This window comes from Urocitellus parryii, chromosome 15 (genome assembly GCF_045843805.1).
Source record: "Urocitellus parryii isolate mUroPar1 chromosome 15, mUroPar1.hap1, whole genome shotgun sequence".
Taxonomy (NCBI): domain Eukaryota; kingdom Metazoa; phylum Chordata; class Mammalia; order Rodentia; family Sciuridae; genus Urocitellus; species Urocitellus parryii.
This window is the reverse complement of record NC_135545.1, coordinates 43,777,670-43,795,382: the sequence shown is the minus strand read 5'-3', so window position 1 is coordinate 43,795,382 and position 17,713 is coordinate 43,777,670. Positions and strand designations below refer to the sequence as shown.

The following is a 17,713-nucleotide window of genomic DNA, read 5'->3' as shown; positions in this document are numbered from 1 at the left end:
GCCTTAGCCTCCCAAGTAGTTGTAATGACAGGCATGTGTCACCATGCCTGACAATTTCTGTGTGTGTGTGTGTGTGTGCGTGCGTGCGTGTGAGAGAGAGAGAGAGAGAGAGAGAGAGAGAGAGAGAGAGAGAGAGAGAAAGATATGGAAGAAAGGCTACAAAACTAACCAATAATTTCAGAAAAGGAGAATAAAGAGGTGGTATAAAATATAAACTACTGATATTGCTTGCTTTGTTTTTCTTTGGTTTGTTTTAGGGGTGCTAGGGATTAAACCCAGGACTTGGTGCATGCTGGGCAAGCATTCTTATCACTGAGCTCTATCCCCACCCCTTAAATTCTTTATAATGAGACACTAATACAAATATTTGTGTCATTCAAGATTTTTAAAGAAAGGCCTATTAATGTAAAAAGGATACATATAGGCCCAAAGGTGGAAATTTTTTCTGCATATATAAGAAGTTATTGGCAGTGCTGATCTCTAGGAGGGTATAGTGAGGGGAGGATCATGTTTCATTGTACATCCTTTGTGCCATCTAGCTATTTTCATAACAATATCAAGAGAAGCAAAAATACACAATTTTAAAAAAATATATATATATATTTTTTAGTTGTTGATGGACCTAGTACCACAGTGGTTCATGTGGTGCTAGGAATCAAACCCAGTGCCTCACACATATGAGGCAAGCACTCTACCACTGAGCTACAACTCCAGTACCCACAATTTCTTTTATACATTCATTTAATAAATACTGAATGTTCAACTTATCCTCACAAGAAATTCAGCTCCGGATTTCCTTCATTTAAATAAGTTTTAGAATTTATGATGTTTTTGACATGAACCAAGTAACCCTCAAAATTCAGAATGGGAAAAACATTCTGGATTTTAGGGCCTAAATACACAGGGCCTCCTTACCTTTGTCTTGAGATGTAGTAAATGATCTGCATTTTTAGAGAGTGGAAGGGTATCACCATTCTTGCCTGAAATAAGAAAATTTGCCTTTTTCTTATCAAATGAAGATTATCTGTACAGTGTTTTCTCCTTAAAAAGTCATTTCTTGGTAGAATGGATTCTCCTAGTTGGAGGCACACAGCTTTATGGATATATGGAAAGATAAGCAGTGACTACTTCTACCCTATGATACATCATCAAACATCTGAATCTCCATCCCCCAGTGGCATGCTGGTGGGTAGAAGAGGAGTTTGTGTGGCCTCAACTTGACTCCACTTTAAATAAAAGGACTCAAATACAGGACACAAAAAATTCTACTAGGTTGTCACTCCAGCAAGATCCATGTGACCTTTGTTTGAATGCAGGACTGTCTCTATCCATTTTTTTTTTTTTAAACTGTTGCTATCTCAGTCAAGCTGGGACAAATTGCGACCCTACAATCCTTACCTAATGACAATGTCTATATAGAAGTTGAAAGAGATGATCCAGTATCCTATTCAAGATTTTTTTTTTGTATCAGGGATTGAACCCAGGGATACTTAACCATTAAGCCACATCCCCAGCCCTTTGTGCTTTTTTTTTTTTTTTGTAGTTGTAGCTGGACACAATACGTTTATTTTATTTATTTTGCTGAAGATCCAACCCAGGGCCTCACATGTGCTAGGCAAGCACTCTACCACTGAGCTACAGCCCCAACCCCTTATGTTTTACTTTGAGACAAGGTTTTGCTAAGTTGGTTAGGATCTCACTAAGTTGCTGAGGCTGGCATTAAACTTGCGATCTTTCTGCCTCAGCCTCTTGAATTGCTGGGATTACAGGTGTGCACCACCGCACCCAGCTCTTACTCAAGATTTCTACACTATAATTTGTGTTGCTTGTTCTTGCAGGAGGGAAAACCGTAAGTTTCCATCAACACAGAAAAATTTACTCTTTCCATAAGCAGAACAACTATAATTCTGATTTTTAGTATTTTCTCTACAGTTATCTTTCTTTATTCTTTTTTTTTTTTTTTGCAGAGTTGGGGATCAAACCAGGTCCTCCGGCAAAATAGGCAAGCACTATCTATCGCTAAGTCACACCTCCAGTTCTATGGTTTTCTTATAGGGGGGAAAAAAAAAATTTCTTCCCTCTTACCTGTTGCCACTGTGGATCCCAGTCGCCAAAGTTCCAAGTGATGAGCAAACTGGAAGAGGAGAAGCTGCTTCTTTTTTGAACAAGAAATGAGACATCGCTGTATCGAAGAATTGAAAAGTTATAAATAGGCCAGGGTCATTTGATGCCTCAGTACCAGGCGCAGCAGCAACTTTTTAGCACATTTTGAAATCCACTGACTTGATAAACATTTTGTTAACTACTAACACAGGGCCTGTCCTAGGATTTGAGAACATGACAATGACTAAAAACTATTACTGCCCTCAAAAAGCTTCTGGTTTAAAGAAGCTTTAAACCAGACATGGTGGCACAACTCTGCAATCCCAGCTACTTAGGAGCTACATCGGGAGGATAGGAAGTTTGAGGCCAGCCATAGCATTTAGGGAGACCCTGTCTCAAAATAGAAAAAAGGCTGGGGATGTAGCACAGTAGTAGGACACCCCTAGGTTCAATCCCCCAACACCACAATCATAAACAACTGCACTACAGTATGCTAAAAAGTTTAACATGCCTGAGCACAGCATGCAATGGAAAAAAGTAGAAAGCAAGGCAAGATGTTCTAAGTAGGCTGTACCTACTATATGAAATAGTTCAAAGGTCAAAGAGCATTCAAGGGAATAAAAACACACTTTTCAGAATGGTTAGACTGTTTGGGGTGGGGGTTGTACAAGTATGTGAAAGGAGAGGTGAGGAAAAGTGAAGGACCAGTCCAAGATCAAGACAGGTAAATATGCCACACTAAAGAATTAGGTCTCTCTGCTGTAGGCAGTAGGGACAACCAAATGCTTTGAAGCATGGAGCAATGAATAGAGTAGCTTTTTAAACAGATCAATGGAGAAGAGGCTAGAATGACCCAGATGGAAATGAAATGAGATCATTAAGGAAGCTACTGTAAAGGAGTTCATATCAGAAAACGTACTAATCCAAACTAGAACAATGGCAGCACAGACAAAGAAATAGCTTGATTCAAGAGATAATAGCGGGGCTGGGGCTCAAGCGGTAGCGCGCTCGTCTGGTATGTGTGCGGCCTGGGTTCGATCCTCAGCACCACATACAAAGATGTTGTGTCCGCCAAGAACTAAAAAATAAATATTAAAAAATTCTCTCTCCTTAAAAAAAAAAAAAAAAAAAAAAAAAAAGAATGAAGAAGGCAGCTACAGCAAAATCCCACAATTTACCCCACAAGTATGAGCTGTGTTCAGTCTTATAGGACATAGGGTCAGGAAGATATGGGGCCAACAGAGGGTTGGATGATACTTACATGAGGAAATGTGATTTTTCGGAGAGCAGCATCATAATTCTTCACCTCCACCTTCTCCATGAGAGGACGAATAACCAGGTGGGTGTCAGTGCCTGGGCAAGGGGGAGGTAAGGAGATTACAGAATGAGAAGTTATGTATGAAAACGACCAGAGCTGAGCAGAGTAAAGCAGCAGCCTGACAGAGAGCAAGACCCACCTCCAGATATCAGTGCGGTTGGGCTGTGGGCCACAGCACGCACGTCGTGTGTGTGGTGCTGGAACGGTTTGGTCCGCACCCACTGCTTCTCACTGCTATTGGAAGTCACAGAAACCAGCTGAAAATGGAATATTGTGCCCTCGGCTGTGCCCACCACAAAACTGTCTTCTTGCTGAAAAATTAAATAATGAGGCAGGTACACGTGAACAAAACAGGGTCCAGATGGAAAAATATTCCATAAAATTTTTCTGTCTAGGCAGCTTAGAGAAAACTCATACCCAGAATTAGAAAGAAGGGAGGTTCCTGGGGGCTTTTTCCCTCTGGAAGCTAGCAATTCCACTAGAGGAGCAAGGTCATATGTAGGTGACAATGCGCCCCCTATTGGCTAAATTAACAATCAGCACTTCCAACTGTTAAGTTTTACAGCCACACACTTCATGTTTCAATCAACAGGCTACACACAGGAAGAACAGTGCTCACATAAAAATTAAAAATAGAGCTAAAAATTTCATATAACCTAGTGAAATTATAGCCATCAAATGTTGTAGCATGAAACATTACATGTTCATGGTGATGCTCGTGTAAACAAATCTACTGCACTGCCAGTTGTGTAAAAGTATAGCACATACAATTAGGTACACTAGTTGTGCACTGTAAGAGGCTGTACTTACTATCGGTTTGTGTAAGTATATTCTATTATGTTCACACAACACCCAAATCACCTAACAATGTATTTCTCAGAACATTTCCCTCTCATTAAGCAACACATAACTGTATATAAACTGGGTTCACTAAAAGAGACAAATTAGTGAATAAACTAATCAAGAAATACAGTAGCCCTTTATAAGAAAATTTAAATTATAAACCACAAAAGAGATACCTGAACAAAGAAATCCATATCACATTCTTTAATAGGAATGTTTAACATGATAAAGACATCATCATAAAGAAAATACAGAAGTTATATATGATGCAATAAATACACCAATTGTACTATAAAAATAGACTTTCATTTAAAACTAGAAAAAGGTGTTTCTAAAATTCATGTAAAGAAATAAATAACAGGGCTGGGGATGTGGCTCAAGCGGTAGCACGCTTGCCTGGCATGCGTGCGGCCCGGGTTCGATCCTCAGCACCACATACCAACAAAGATGTTGTGTCCGCCGAGAAAATAAATAAATAAATATTAAAATTCTCTCTCTTTCTCTCCCCCACCTCACTCTCTCAAAAAAAAAAAAAGAAATAAATAACAAAGACCCCCAAAACCCAAACCCATAACACAAATAAAAATCCTAAACAAGAATACTAACAAGGTTGCTGGGAATATAGCTCAATTGGTAGAGTACTTGTCTTGCATGTAAAAGGTACTGGGTTCAATCCCCAGCACCACCAAAAAAACAAACAAACAAACAAACAAACAAAAAAAAACCAAGAATAGTAATAAGGTTTTGTAACCAAAAAAATTGAAAATAGGGATTCATATAAATATACTTGTACATCAACATTCACAGCAGTATCATTCACAATAGCCAAAAGAAGGAAATAATGCAAATTACTGAAATAACCCAAATGGCCATTAACACATGAATAAACTGATATAGTGTATATATATATAATATACACACAGTGGAATTACTCAGCTTTAAAAATAAATAAAAGCTGAATAGCCCTTATTTGAAATGCTTGGGACCAAGTGTTTCAGATCTCAGAATTTTTATACTTTGGAATATTTGCATAAACTTTACTGGTTGGAATTCAAAATTCCCAAATGCTCCAGAATCCAAAACTTTTTGAGTGTTGCTCTTTATTAATGGCAGAGAGACACTAAGAATGGATAGAAAAGTGACTTGAACTTGCAATCGTCCTGCCTCAGCCTCCGGAGTCCCTGGGATTAGAGGCATGCACCACCATGCCCAGCACTACACAGTTTTCTAATGCCCCAAAATAAACAGGAAGCATGAGAGCAGTTGTACAAAAGGAAACAGTACTTCTCAAGATTCTTCTAGGCTGCTTGTACCTATCTACAAGCAGACTAGATTAATTAGGAAAGAGGGGTGCCTAAAGAAAACCTTGTGCTGATCTTTTAGAGAATATTTTCTAGCATTAGATACCATAGAAATGGTATGGGTTTTCAGGTGCATTTTCCCAACCTCATCTTCTTCTAGTTCAACATCCAGATAATGCAAGAGTGTTTGGGGTGTGTCACTGACTCATACCACAGCTCTTCCATCTACACATTAATTACTCAAAACTGGGACCCTACTCACGTCTGCTACAGCAATGGACTGCACATCAGCATTTGAGATGAGATGGCTCTTGACAAGTGTCCCAGTAGCTGAGTCCCAGAACTGCACTTTCCCAGCAGAGTCCACACTTATGACTGTGCCATCGGACAAAAAGGCCACACCCCATACAATACACTTCCGCTTAGACACACCCATGTACTGCCTGTCCACGATCATCTTACGAACAGTGCTACCTGAAAAAGAAAAAAAGCACACCTTTGGATTTAACCCATTTCTCTTTCAGTTTTCAAAAACCATTTGTGGCAGGCATGATATAAGTTAGTTGCCTGAACCTAGTAAAGAGTAACCATAGTGAATCCAGCCTTGAAACTTCAAAATGGTTACCTGAAGAGGAGAGGGGAGAGAGGAGGGAGAATGAGGGCAAGATAGAGAACACAAATCCCTTCTGGGAAGGTGAAATGGAAAGAGACACATGGGACATTCACTTCAATCTGGCCCACTGCACACACATATTACACTGTGCTCTTTCCTGAAACTCCACACATGGGAAAGGGAGAGAAGGCAATGTAGATAAAATTTGGGGAACTAGAAAGCAGACTGGATGGTAACTTACTTAGTAGAATCCGGAATCTAAGACCCAACTGAGTTTCCCAACTCAGCCATGGGAAAACCAAGAAGCTATCTAATTTCTACTACAGAATTCTCAGAAATTGAGAACTCTAGACATTCTAAACACAGAGGTGAAAGCAGATGCTCAAAGGAGCAATAGATTGAAAGTAAATTTAAGAAGCTGGTGGAATTCTGAGAAGCCAGGCAACTGCCCAAACTCCATCTCAGCAGAAGTCTGGAGAGTTACTTACTCTTTGAAGAGGGATATAGGGAACAACTAAAGGGGGAGTATTGTTTGAAAAACAGCATTAATTTCTAACTGAATGCCAAGTACACCAGTTTTCTTCTCCTCAGAATGCTTAACAGCCAAGCCTATACTCACTAGGCAGGAGAAGGAAAAACCACGTTTGGGGGAATTGCTCAGTGGTACATACAGCACATGTTCAGAAAGCATGAGGCCCTAGATTGAGCCCCAGCACAAACAAACAAAAAAACCTTCTGGGGATAATTAATGGTTCAAGAGAAAAGATCTAAAGATCCTGATTTTAGAAGTTCCCCCAACAACCCAGCCAGATCATCCTTTAGGGAAGCCAACACTCAGCAGGCCCCACTGTTGCAGAGGAGAACAATGGAACCCAAGAAAGCTTCAAATATGTAAGGCAGTGGCCAAACGGACTAATGGAAGCAACAATAAATGAAATGAGGAAACAGAAAGCGTAAAGAATGCTTGACAAACAATATCATCAATAGCCTTAGAAAGAGAAGAGTTCATTTGTAGTAAAAATAAAAGAGAATGTTACAAAAAAATAATATTCAGGGCTGAAATGCAACCAGTGGTAGAGAGTCAACCTAATGCTGGGCGCAGTGGCATACGCTTGTAATCCCAGTGGCTTGGGAGGCTGAGACAGGAGAATCGCGAGTTCAAAGCCAACCTCAGCAATAGCAAGATGCTAAACAACTCAGTGAGAACCTGTCTCTAAATAAAATACAAAATAGGGCTGGGGATGTGGCTCAGTAGTCGAGTGCCCCTGAGTTTAATCCTTGGCACCAAGAAAAAAAAAAAAAAAGAGAGAGTGAGTAGCCTAATATGCACAAGGCCCTGGGTTCAATCCCAAGCACCATTTAAAAACTGTTTATTTTTTCATGAAACAAAAGAAATGGAAATAGCTAAACAAAAAATTCACTCAAGGGGCTGGAGAAGTGGCTCAGCGATACAGCACTTGCTTGGCATGTGAGGCCCTACATCTAATCCCTATCATTGCCAAAAAAAAAAAAAAAAAAAATCACTAGAAGGATTAAAATATAAAGATGACCCCAGATATGGTGGTAAACACCTGTAATCTCAGCAACCACGGAAGGGATATTTGTGGGGCCAAGACAGGAGGATCACAAGTTCTATATCAGCCAACTTAGCAAGACTGTCTCAAAATTTAAAAAGGGCTGAGGATGTGATTCAGTGGTAGAACACTCCTGGGTTTGATCCCTAGTACACAAAAATAAATAGTAAAGATGACAAACTTATATATTGAAGCATAATTATTAAATTTCAGGATAAAAGGACAAAGGGGGATGAGGGTAGCTCAGTGTTACTGTACCTACTTAACATGCACAAAGCCCTGGATTCAATCTCCAGCATGGAAAAAAATAAAAATAAAAAAATAAAGGAGATACCCTAAAAGTTCCCAGAAAACAAACAACCCAACCTCAAGTGTTCGTATGTATAAAGGATCAGCTCTCAGAATGGCATCATATTTCCTAACGTGGAAACAGGGAATCCTCTCCAATGGAGAAGCAAAAGGAACAACAACAAAAAAAAATCTGTGAAAAATCAAGTTTCAGATCTCATGGTGGCTAAGACAGATGAGAATAAATCAAAAGGTCCAAGATAGATACAATCAAGAACACAAAAGTAGCCGGGAAGGTGGCAAATGCCTGCAATCCCAGCAACTCAAGAGGTTGAGACCACAAGTTCAAGGCCAGCCTTGGCAACTTAGCAAGACGATTTCAAAATTTTTTCTAAAAAAGGCTGGTAATGTAGTTCAGTGGTAAAGCACCCCTGAGTTCAATCCCCATACCCCCTATCCGCCCCCCTCCAAAAAAACCCAAAATTAGCTGAAAAGAAAAATCCCAGCTGTGTTGGATCTTAAATTTCCCCATCTGAAACTTTTTTGCTTTTTTTGTACTGGGGATTGAATCCAGTACATGTGCTAGGTAAGTACTGTACCAGTAAGTTGCACTCTCAGTTCACAACTGAAAGAATTCAAGGATAAACTCTTAATGCCAGAGAGGAAGAATATTATGCAAAAAAAGTCTACAGGAAAGGAAAGGTAGTTTACTATGTGAGTAGTATCTATACAGTCAAAATTACGAACACATTGACTGAATACTAATCTCAACAAAGCTACATCATAAGCATATGGGGAGATAAGGAGAAAATGTGGGTATCTAAAAGGGTGGAGGGACTGGGGATGTGGCTCAAGCGGTAGCGCGCTTGCCTGGCATGCATGCGGCCTGGGTTCGATCCTCAGCACCACATACAAACAAAGATGCTGTGTCTGCCGAAAACTAAAAAATAAATATTATAATTCTCTTAAAAAAAAAAAAGGGTGGAAAAAGAGGGCTCAGTTGTAGAAGTCAGTAAATAATGGTTAAAACTCCAAAAACCAAAATATAGCATTGTAAGCATGTTACGTACAGCATAAACACCAAAAGAATCAGCCAAGAGTCTCAGTGGTTGCCTCTGAGGAATGAGAGAAAGGACATAGGGGGTCTCCTACTTTTTTGTAGTAAGTCTTGAATATTTTGACTACACGCTCATATAACTGTTAAAAAATGTTTTTTGAACTTAAGTATTGAGGAAAAAGAAAAAGGAAACATGTTTTGCTTCCATATCTTGGGAGTATAGATGTGCCCATGTAACAAGGTAAAGTCAATGTCATCACTAAGATTCTATTAGCCAATTTTTCTGGCCAAGAACAAAAAAATCCTGGATCTTTACCTTTCTGATCTCATGTCTCACCAAGTATGCAACCAAGACCTTACATTCCATTTTTACCAAAGACTGGGATATATAAATAGGCATTCTACTGATCATTTATACTAAATGTAGAATTCATTACGGATGAATTTTACTGGGAATTCTTATGATGAAAAAATAATGCATTCTGCTAAGCAGCAAAGCAATAATAATCCAAGAAAAGAGTGAAATGCCTGGTAGATGTCTCACTTTGCTTATTTTTTGTTTTTGGGGGGTTGCTTTTCTTTTTTTTGGTAATGGGGATTGAACTCAGGGGCACTTTACCTCTGATCTACATGCCTAGTCCTTAGTTTTTATTTTGAAACGAGGTCTTGCTAAGTTGCTGAGGCTGTCCTTAGACTTTTGATCCTCCTGCCACAGCCTCCCAAGTCACTGGGATTACCACCGTGCCAGGTGCCATCTCAGGTTAATGAGAAGTTAGGCCATCAAGGTCACTGAAAGCATGACAAGGAGTTACGCTTTTGGAAACTCAGACATGTGAACCTGACAAACAAAACCCACATCCCAAATGAACTGAGAAAAACAATCACCTGATTTGACATCAAATACACTAATGTAGTCTATGGAGCCAGCTGCAATGTGGGTAGCAGAGGGATGCCAGCTGAGACTCAGGATGCGACCTTGGGATTTGTACAATAAAAAAGAAAGTGACATACACATAAATACACAGCAAAAGATAACAGTGATCTTCAGGGCTAGTGTTCTACAGTCATCACTCTCCCATCTATCACACTCCCAACAGACAACAGATGAGAAAATGCCTGGGATTCACAATGAAGTATTTGATACTTTAATAATAGATAATGAATGATGCAAGTGTAAATTAATACAATCTATTGAGGAGTAATAAACTAACAAAATTTAGAAGTGCTTATTTTGGGGGCCAATTAACTGTACTACGAATTGACCAAAAAGAAATACTTACATAAATGCTCAAAAATATGTCTACATCATGTGCTGCATAATGCCATTTTGATCAACAGACCATATATAGAATGGTAGTCCTATAAGATTATATTGCCGGCTGAGAGTGTAGCTCAGTGGTAGAGTGCTTGCCTAGCACGCATGAGGCACTGGGTTCAATCTTTAGCACCACATTAAATAAATAAATAAATTAAATAAAGGTATTATGTCCATCTACAACTAAAAACAATATTTTCTAGTGACATCAGAGCCATCTTAATTTATGTAAAGCACATACCATAATGTTCATGACATTATCTAATGATGCAAATGTAACCCCCATTCCCATTGCTAATCAACACATGACTATATAAAAATTTTCATTGCAGCACTGGTTGTAAAAAAAAAATAAAAATAAATAAGTAAAAATATCCATCAATGGGATTTGGTTAAATAAACTATGGAACACTGTAAAATAAAAAGCCATGCACACTAACATTGCTGACACAGAAGGATGTCTGTGATTTATCAAGTGAAGAAAAACAAGTGCAAAAACTCTTCTGTATGCACTTATTTAAATGAATACATTAAAAAAAAGTCTAGATGATTAGTTTCAAAAATGTTGCCTTCAGAGTGGAATGAGATGCTCATTTTCTATTTCATATTAGGCTAAATGTGTATTATTTCTTAAGAGCAGCATGTATCACCTTGATATTTAAAAAAGAACACTTAACAGATACTAAAAACAAAATAAACATCTGATTAGCAGAGGATAAATATCACTAATGGACACAGATTACATAGAAAATTACTATTCTCTAGAAGAGGATAAGCAACTACACCCTACTGCTGGTTTTTATAAACAAAGTTTCACCAGGGGCAGCCATGCTCATTCATTTAAGTATTAACTACAGGCTGCTCTTAAGCTATAGTGACAGAGTTGACAGACAGTGAATAGCCACCAAAGCCAAAACATTTACTACCTAGTCCTTTACAAAAACTGCTTCCTGATCTCTGCTCTTCAGGTCAGTGCTGATCCAATTCAACTAGGATTGAGAACCACAACTCATAATAATAAAATTTTAGTTTCAAGACCTTACGCATATTTGGTAAAACAGCACAAAAATAAGTGATAGCTAAAAAATTGATTTCCACAGAAGTGTTAGTTTTCCTGTTTTAGATTTTTTGGTTTTCTGTATCATTCCTTCATTATGCTACACAACAGGATGGTTTCTAGTATATTCTCTGTACTGAGATAAAATTAGCATACAGCTAAAATATTACCTGCAGCTGTGGGAAAATATCCCATCCCCAGTGGCACAGAAACATAACTTCTTGTTAAGGCTATTCACTGTCCCACCAAAAACAACCCTTACTTTTCTGCCGATCAAAATTTCTTTCAAAGTGGATGTTGTCTGGGGTGATTTGAAATAATTTCACAGATCCATCTTCACAACCAACCTATTAGGAAAAAGAGGTAGAAAACAGAGAGAAAATAAACATAATTTTATAGAACACACACACACACACACACACACACACACACACACACACACACACACCCATAAATACATAGATACCCAAAACTATAACTTTCCCTGAAAGAAAAAAAAGACTGTGAAAGAAAAATATATTAGTATCTAAAAACTGACAGTAAATTCCTGACAGTCTTCATATCCTAGCCAGAAAGCCAGGTGATATTAAGTGTTCTAATCAATGGCCCAATTCCTGCATTTGACATACAACACAAGTAGAATTTTACAGCATATCTCTTAGACATTAGCCTAAATAAAAGACCTACTAACCTTATAATCTAAATGGAGGCATTTTAAGATAATATACAAACTAATGCAAATTTTAAAAAACCATAGACACCACAGAAAATTAAATCCCTGCAAACACCTGTTCTAATGGCAATTATGCTCAAAATTTTTGAGAAACACAATTGAAATACAGTCACACAGGTTAACTTGCTGAAAAACCTCCCAAAACTTTTTTAATATTTATTTTTTAGTTTTAGGTAGACACAATATCTTTATTTTACAGTTATGTGGTGCTTAGGATCGAACCCAGTGCTCATGCATGCTAGGCGAGCACTCTACCACTGAGCCACAACCCCAGCCCCCTACTATGCTGTATTCTAAACCAAAATTTTTCATAAAACACAGCACACCAAAACAAAAACTAGTCTCTACATCTCCCTGTTCAAAATGATCATAGCTTGGGAAATACTGAAAAGACTTAGCCCTCTTATTTAATTACCAATGAAATGAGGTCCAAACTAGCAGCAAAAAGAAGGCAAGATGACAACGGAATTTTCACTCTTAATATTAAATACCAATATTGGAATTGGTATTACTGGGACCCAGCTAAGACTCTAGTTACTATGTACCATAACATAACTTTACTCTCCTTCTGAACATTGGGAAGAAAGTTAAGAATAGGAACAAGAGAAATCTCAGTTTGAATTACCAATAGTTGCTTACTGACCAAAAGTTGAGAGCCACTGGGGCTGGCAGTCATACTCCAAATAGGTCCTCCAAAGGCATCCAAGGCATACTTGACATTTAATGCCTGTAAGTCATACTCAAGGATTTCTCCATTGAGTCCAGCACTAAAGAGTCGCTGTCCTTCTGCCCAACACAGAGCTTCTGTAGCTCGAGACTCATGACCTGGGAAAAACTACACAAACACCAGAACTTAACCTGTGATAAATGCATCAGTCATCAGCATTGATTGAGTATAGGCAACATGGTGAAAATTACTTCTCTACAAATAAATAGCGTGGGATTTGTTCTATCAGAAGATCACATCTATTAGGCATTTTGACTTTTTATCAGGTTCAAATGTAGTTACTTAAAATTACTCTGTATAACGTTCATTCTTCCTTTTTAAAAAAATATTTATTTTTTAGTTTCCGGCAGACAGAACATCATTGTTTGTATGTGGTGCTGAGGAGCGAACCCGGGCCGCACGCAAGCCAGGCGAGCGCGCTACCGCTTGAGCCACATCCCCAGCCCTTTCTTCTTTTTTAATTAGAACTAGTGCAATAAAACTCTTTTGCCAGGCATGGCAGTGCACGCCTATAATCTCAGCAGCTCAGGAAGCTGAGGCAGGCTGGTCATTGAATTCAAAGCCAGCCTCAGCGACTTAGGGAGTAACTCAGTGAGACCCTGTCTCTAGATAAAATATGAAAAGGAGCTAGGGATGCAGCTCAATAGTTAAGCTACCTGGGATTCAAAATAAAATATATTCAAGTTTGGTTTGAGGTATTCAATTGTACTCAATGTATCTAATTTCCTAAAAAGAATGCAACTATCTTGATTGGGTGATGGTCTTACTGTAACGTGCATGCATATGAACAGTTTTCTTGTTTTAGACTATTGGTTCTCTGAATTATTCTTCAATAGGCAGTTACAACTATGCTACACAATAAATATCTCAGTTTCTTTCTTTAAAAAAAAATTTTTTTAGTTGTAAGTGAACACAATACCTTTATTTTTATGTGGTGCTAAGGATCGAACCCAGTGCCTCACACATGCCAGGGAAGTGCTCTACCACTGAGCCACAACCCCAGCCCAGATATCTCAGTTTTTTTATTTTTTAATTTTTTAGTTTTAAGTGGACACAATATCTTCATTTTATTTTTATGTGGTACTGGGGATTGAACCCAGTGCCTCATACATGCAATGTGAGCACTCTACCACTGAGCTACAACCCTAGCCCAAAGAAATGTTTAAAAAAAATTTTTTTAAATGTATAAAATAAGGATACAAAGAAACACTGTACAGTTGTACAATGTATTTTGTCTGGAACGTTTATAAAACAAAAAAGTTACATTAAGTGCTAAGGCTGTAGCTCAGAAGTAAAGTGCTCTCCTCACATGTATGAAGTACTGGGTTCAATCTTCAGCACCACATAAAATATATAAAGACACCGTGTGTTCATATACAACTAAATAAATGTTTTTTAAAAAAAGTTACATTAAGCTTAAATTGGGGGGAAGGGGAGTATTAGGGATTGAACCCAGCAGTGTTTAACCACTGAGCCACATCTCTGGTCCTTTGTACTTTTTATTTTAAGATGGGGTCTTGGGGTTGGGGTTGTGGCTCAGTGGTAGCGCACTTGCCTAGCACACGTGAGGCACTGGGTTCAATTCTCAGCACCACATACAAATAAGTGAATAAAAGTCCATTAACAATTTAAATATATATATGAAGATGGGGTCTGGGGTCTTGCTAAGTTCTTAGGGCCCATGTTAGTGAGGCTGACCTCAAATTTGCAATTCTCCTGCTTCAGCCTCCAGAGTCAATAGAATCGTCAATAGGATCACAGATATTTGCCACCACACCCAGCTAATTTTTTTTTTTTTTTTTTTTTTTTTTTTTTTTGGTGGTGCTGGGGATTGAACGCAGGGCCTTGTGTATGTGAGGCAAGCTCTCTACCAACTGAGCTATATCCCTAGCTCCTAAGCTTAATTTTTTTTTTTTTGAGAGAGAGAGAGAGGGAGAGAATTTTTTAATATATATATATTTTTTTTAGTTTTCGGCAGACAGAACATCTTTGTTTGTATGTGGTGCTGAGGATTGAACCTGGGCCACACGCATGCCATTTTACTGAATGAATTTCTTTTTAAATATTTGTTTTTTAGGGACTGGGGATGTGGCTCAAGCAGTAGCGCGCTTGCCTGGCATGTGCAGGGCGCTGGGTTCGATCCTCAGCACCATATAAAAATAAAAAATAAAGATGTTGTGTCCACCGAAAACTAAAAAATAAATATTAAAAAAATATATTTGTTTTTTAGTTGTAGGTGGACACAATACCTTTTTTTATTTTTATGTGGTGCTGAGGATAGAACCCAGTGCCTCACATGTGCTAGGTGAGGGCTCTACCACTGAGCCACAACCCAGCCCTGAATGAATTTTTAAAAAGAAATTGAGGGTCATTTACTAAATGATAGGACTAGTCATGAACATAACTAACATGGTTCCTATTCTTACAAAATGTGAAGTTTAACAGGGAAGGACACCAAACAAATACACAAATCATATAATTACACTTGTTATATATGACAAATGGAAAAAAATCAAGGATGCAACAAATGTGCACAGAGCACATTTTCACACAGTAGAAAGTAACCTATCTGTGGTTGGCAATGAGAGGCGATTTTTATACTTCTATTAGTTCCTCAGGGGTTTCCTAACCCTCCTCTCAGAGTAAGGTACTTTTCCACTAAGGTTTTAGTTATTAATCAGAAATTGTCTATATACTGATCTTTCTTCCACTTTTCTCTGAGCTTTGGGAAGGAAGGGTTTCTGATGTATGTCTTAATGCTCAGTACTTGCTACTCATTCATTTAGAAACATTTACAGATGTCTAAATTCCAGGAAAGAGGCTGCTGGACACTGAATCCACTCATTCACCCATCTGTTCTCTTGTGAATTGAATCAGATGTTGCATCTGAAGAATATCAGTAGTTGGTATCCTTAAAAAAAAAAAATAGTGCTGCCTAACAGATCTCAGTATATATCCAAAGGATGTTTTATCTAATTAAATATTCTTTACTTCCAAATGTAGTATAGCATTTAAATCCACATTCTCTCAGACAGCTAAACTTAGAAACACAACTTCTGTCATCAAAGAGTTTTTGAGGGCTGGGGTTGTGGCTCAGTAGTAGAGCGCTTGCCTAGCACATGCAAGGCCCTGGGTTTGCTCCTCAGCACCACACAAAAATAAATAGATAAAATATATTGTGTCCAACAAAAAATATATATATATATGTTTTTTATTTAAATGTTTCATTTCTTCTAAATTGACAATGAAACAGGTACTGACACCACCAGCAGGAAATATTTTCTTATCAAGTTACAATGGTCCACACAATTTCCCTTCTTGTTGTGGCCAAAAGATCCAATAAAGCTGTGTCCAAACGATAAGCAGTGATATGCCAATAATCTAGGTAGGATCTATTTTTTAAAATACTTTTTTAGTTATAGGTGGACACAATATCTTTATTTTTTATTTTTATGTGGTGCTGAGGATTGAACCCAGTGCCTGGCACATGCTAGGCGATGGCTCTACCTCTGAGCCACAACCCCAGCCCTAGTTAGAATCTTTCTAATCAATATCACACAGGTCAAAACTCTGAGCTTCTCTATCAGACAATAAATATCATGATTATTATAGAAATTCTGAAGTTCTACAACTACCACAAGGGGTAGGAAATAATTTGATTTCTTTAAATATAAGACTTACAAGTTGTAGAATTGAACTTAAGAAGAAAATTAACATCAGAAACACCAAATCAGGCTCCCAAATGACTTACTTTCTCTTGAAAGTAGTTTGCTGACAAGTTATAAATTTCCACAGTGCCATCTGTTCGTGAAACAGCCAATCTGTTTGACTGGTTATTGTAAGCCACACAACGGATCCCTGGTGGTACATAATTAAAGAAACGTACTCGATGGACCTTAAATTCACCCATTCCTAGGAAGGGGAAAAAGAGTAATTATTGTTTAACATTAAGTGTCACATGTATTCAGTTTCGTATTGTTACTGTTTTGGATGGAAGGCTCCAACTCAATCTCACTGAAATTCATTCCTAAATATCTAATGATGCTTTCACGCCCCATGCAAGAATCTTATCAATCTCCAGAAAGCTCAGGATAGTTCGAATAAGGATTTCGGCAAATAAACTCCAAAGGGCCCTGCTCACAGTTCCAGAATTCCAACCTCTCAGGGTGGAGTGAGGGATGTTTAAAAATCTGAATTTTAGTAAGCCCCTCTCCCCAATTCTACTGAATGCTGAGTTGGCAAATCACAGACCCGACTAAGGTAGTGACGTGGGGCTGATAGCTAAGGGGAAACCCAGAGCTCCTTACCGGGAGGAAGAGACAGAACTCGGTGATTTACTCTGGCTGTCTGGTCTGGTACCTAGCCGTCAACTACAGGACCAGGGCAGGGACAGGATCAGGTCCGCCCCTCTCTCATCCACCTTCAAGGTTAGAAACCCAAAAGTAGAGCACGGAGCATTCGGCCTTCACTGGCCGCGCCAAGAGAGTCAGTCTGAAGAGCGTGCGAGGTCTTCGCCACCCCTTCCCTTTCCTCCCGGGGTCTACGAAGTAGTCACCACTCGCCTCCGGACAAAGGAATTGGCGAGCTCTGCGGGGCGTCGGCCCCCCCAGGCCGCACCCCTCGGGACTCGGTTCTCACACCTTCTTCCCACGCCCCTTCCCCGACTCACCGCGGCCGGACGACCGCCTGCCCCAGAGCTCGCCTCTCTCCGCCCCAGCCCCACGTGCGCGCGCGCTCTCAAGCTCTGCCCCGGAAATGCTCCCGGCTCGAGGCCGGAAGTGCGC

The 17,713-nt window shown here is 38.9% G+C and overlaps 1 protein-coding gene across 4 annotated transcripts in view; it reads right to left on the bottom strand.

Moving 5' to 3' along the window:
• Utp4 (UTP4 small subunit processome component) overlaps positions 1–17,671 on the bottom strand; it is a 28,903-nt gene extending 11,232 nt beyond the window's left edge. Inside the window, exons 1-11 of one of the 4 annotated variants that reach the window (XM_026404478.2) lie at positions 17,599–17,666; positions 17,237–17,349; positions 16,681–16,841; positions 12,846–13,037; positions 11,732–11,816; positions 9,983–10,072; positions 5,828–6,039; positions 3,561–3,732; positions 3,365–3,456; positions 2,086–2,182; positions 916–980 (exon numbers count right to left, since the gene is read on the bottom strand). In XM_026404478.2, the coding sequence (XP_026260263.1) occupies positions 916–980; positions 2,086–2,182; positions 3,365–3,456; positions 3,561–3,732; positions 5,828–6,039; positions 9,983–10,072; positions 11,732–11,816; positions 12,846–13,037; positions 16,681–16,839 (1,164 nt within the window). In that variant the 5' untranslated portion in view covers positions 16,840–16,841; positions 17,237–17,349; positions 17,599–17,666. The other 3 variants (XM_026404477.2, XM_026404476.2, XM_077792947.1) reach the window with 3 other exon arrangements.
• Positions 17,672–17,713: the final 42 nt, after the last annotated feature.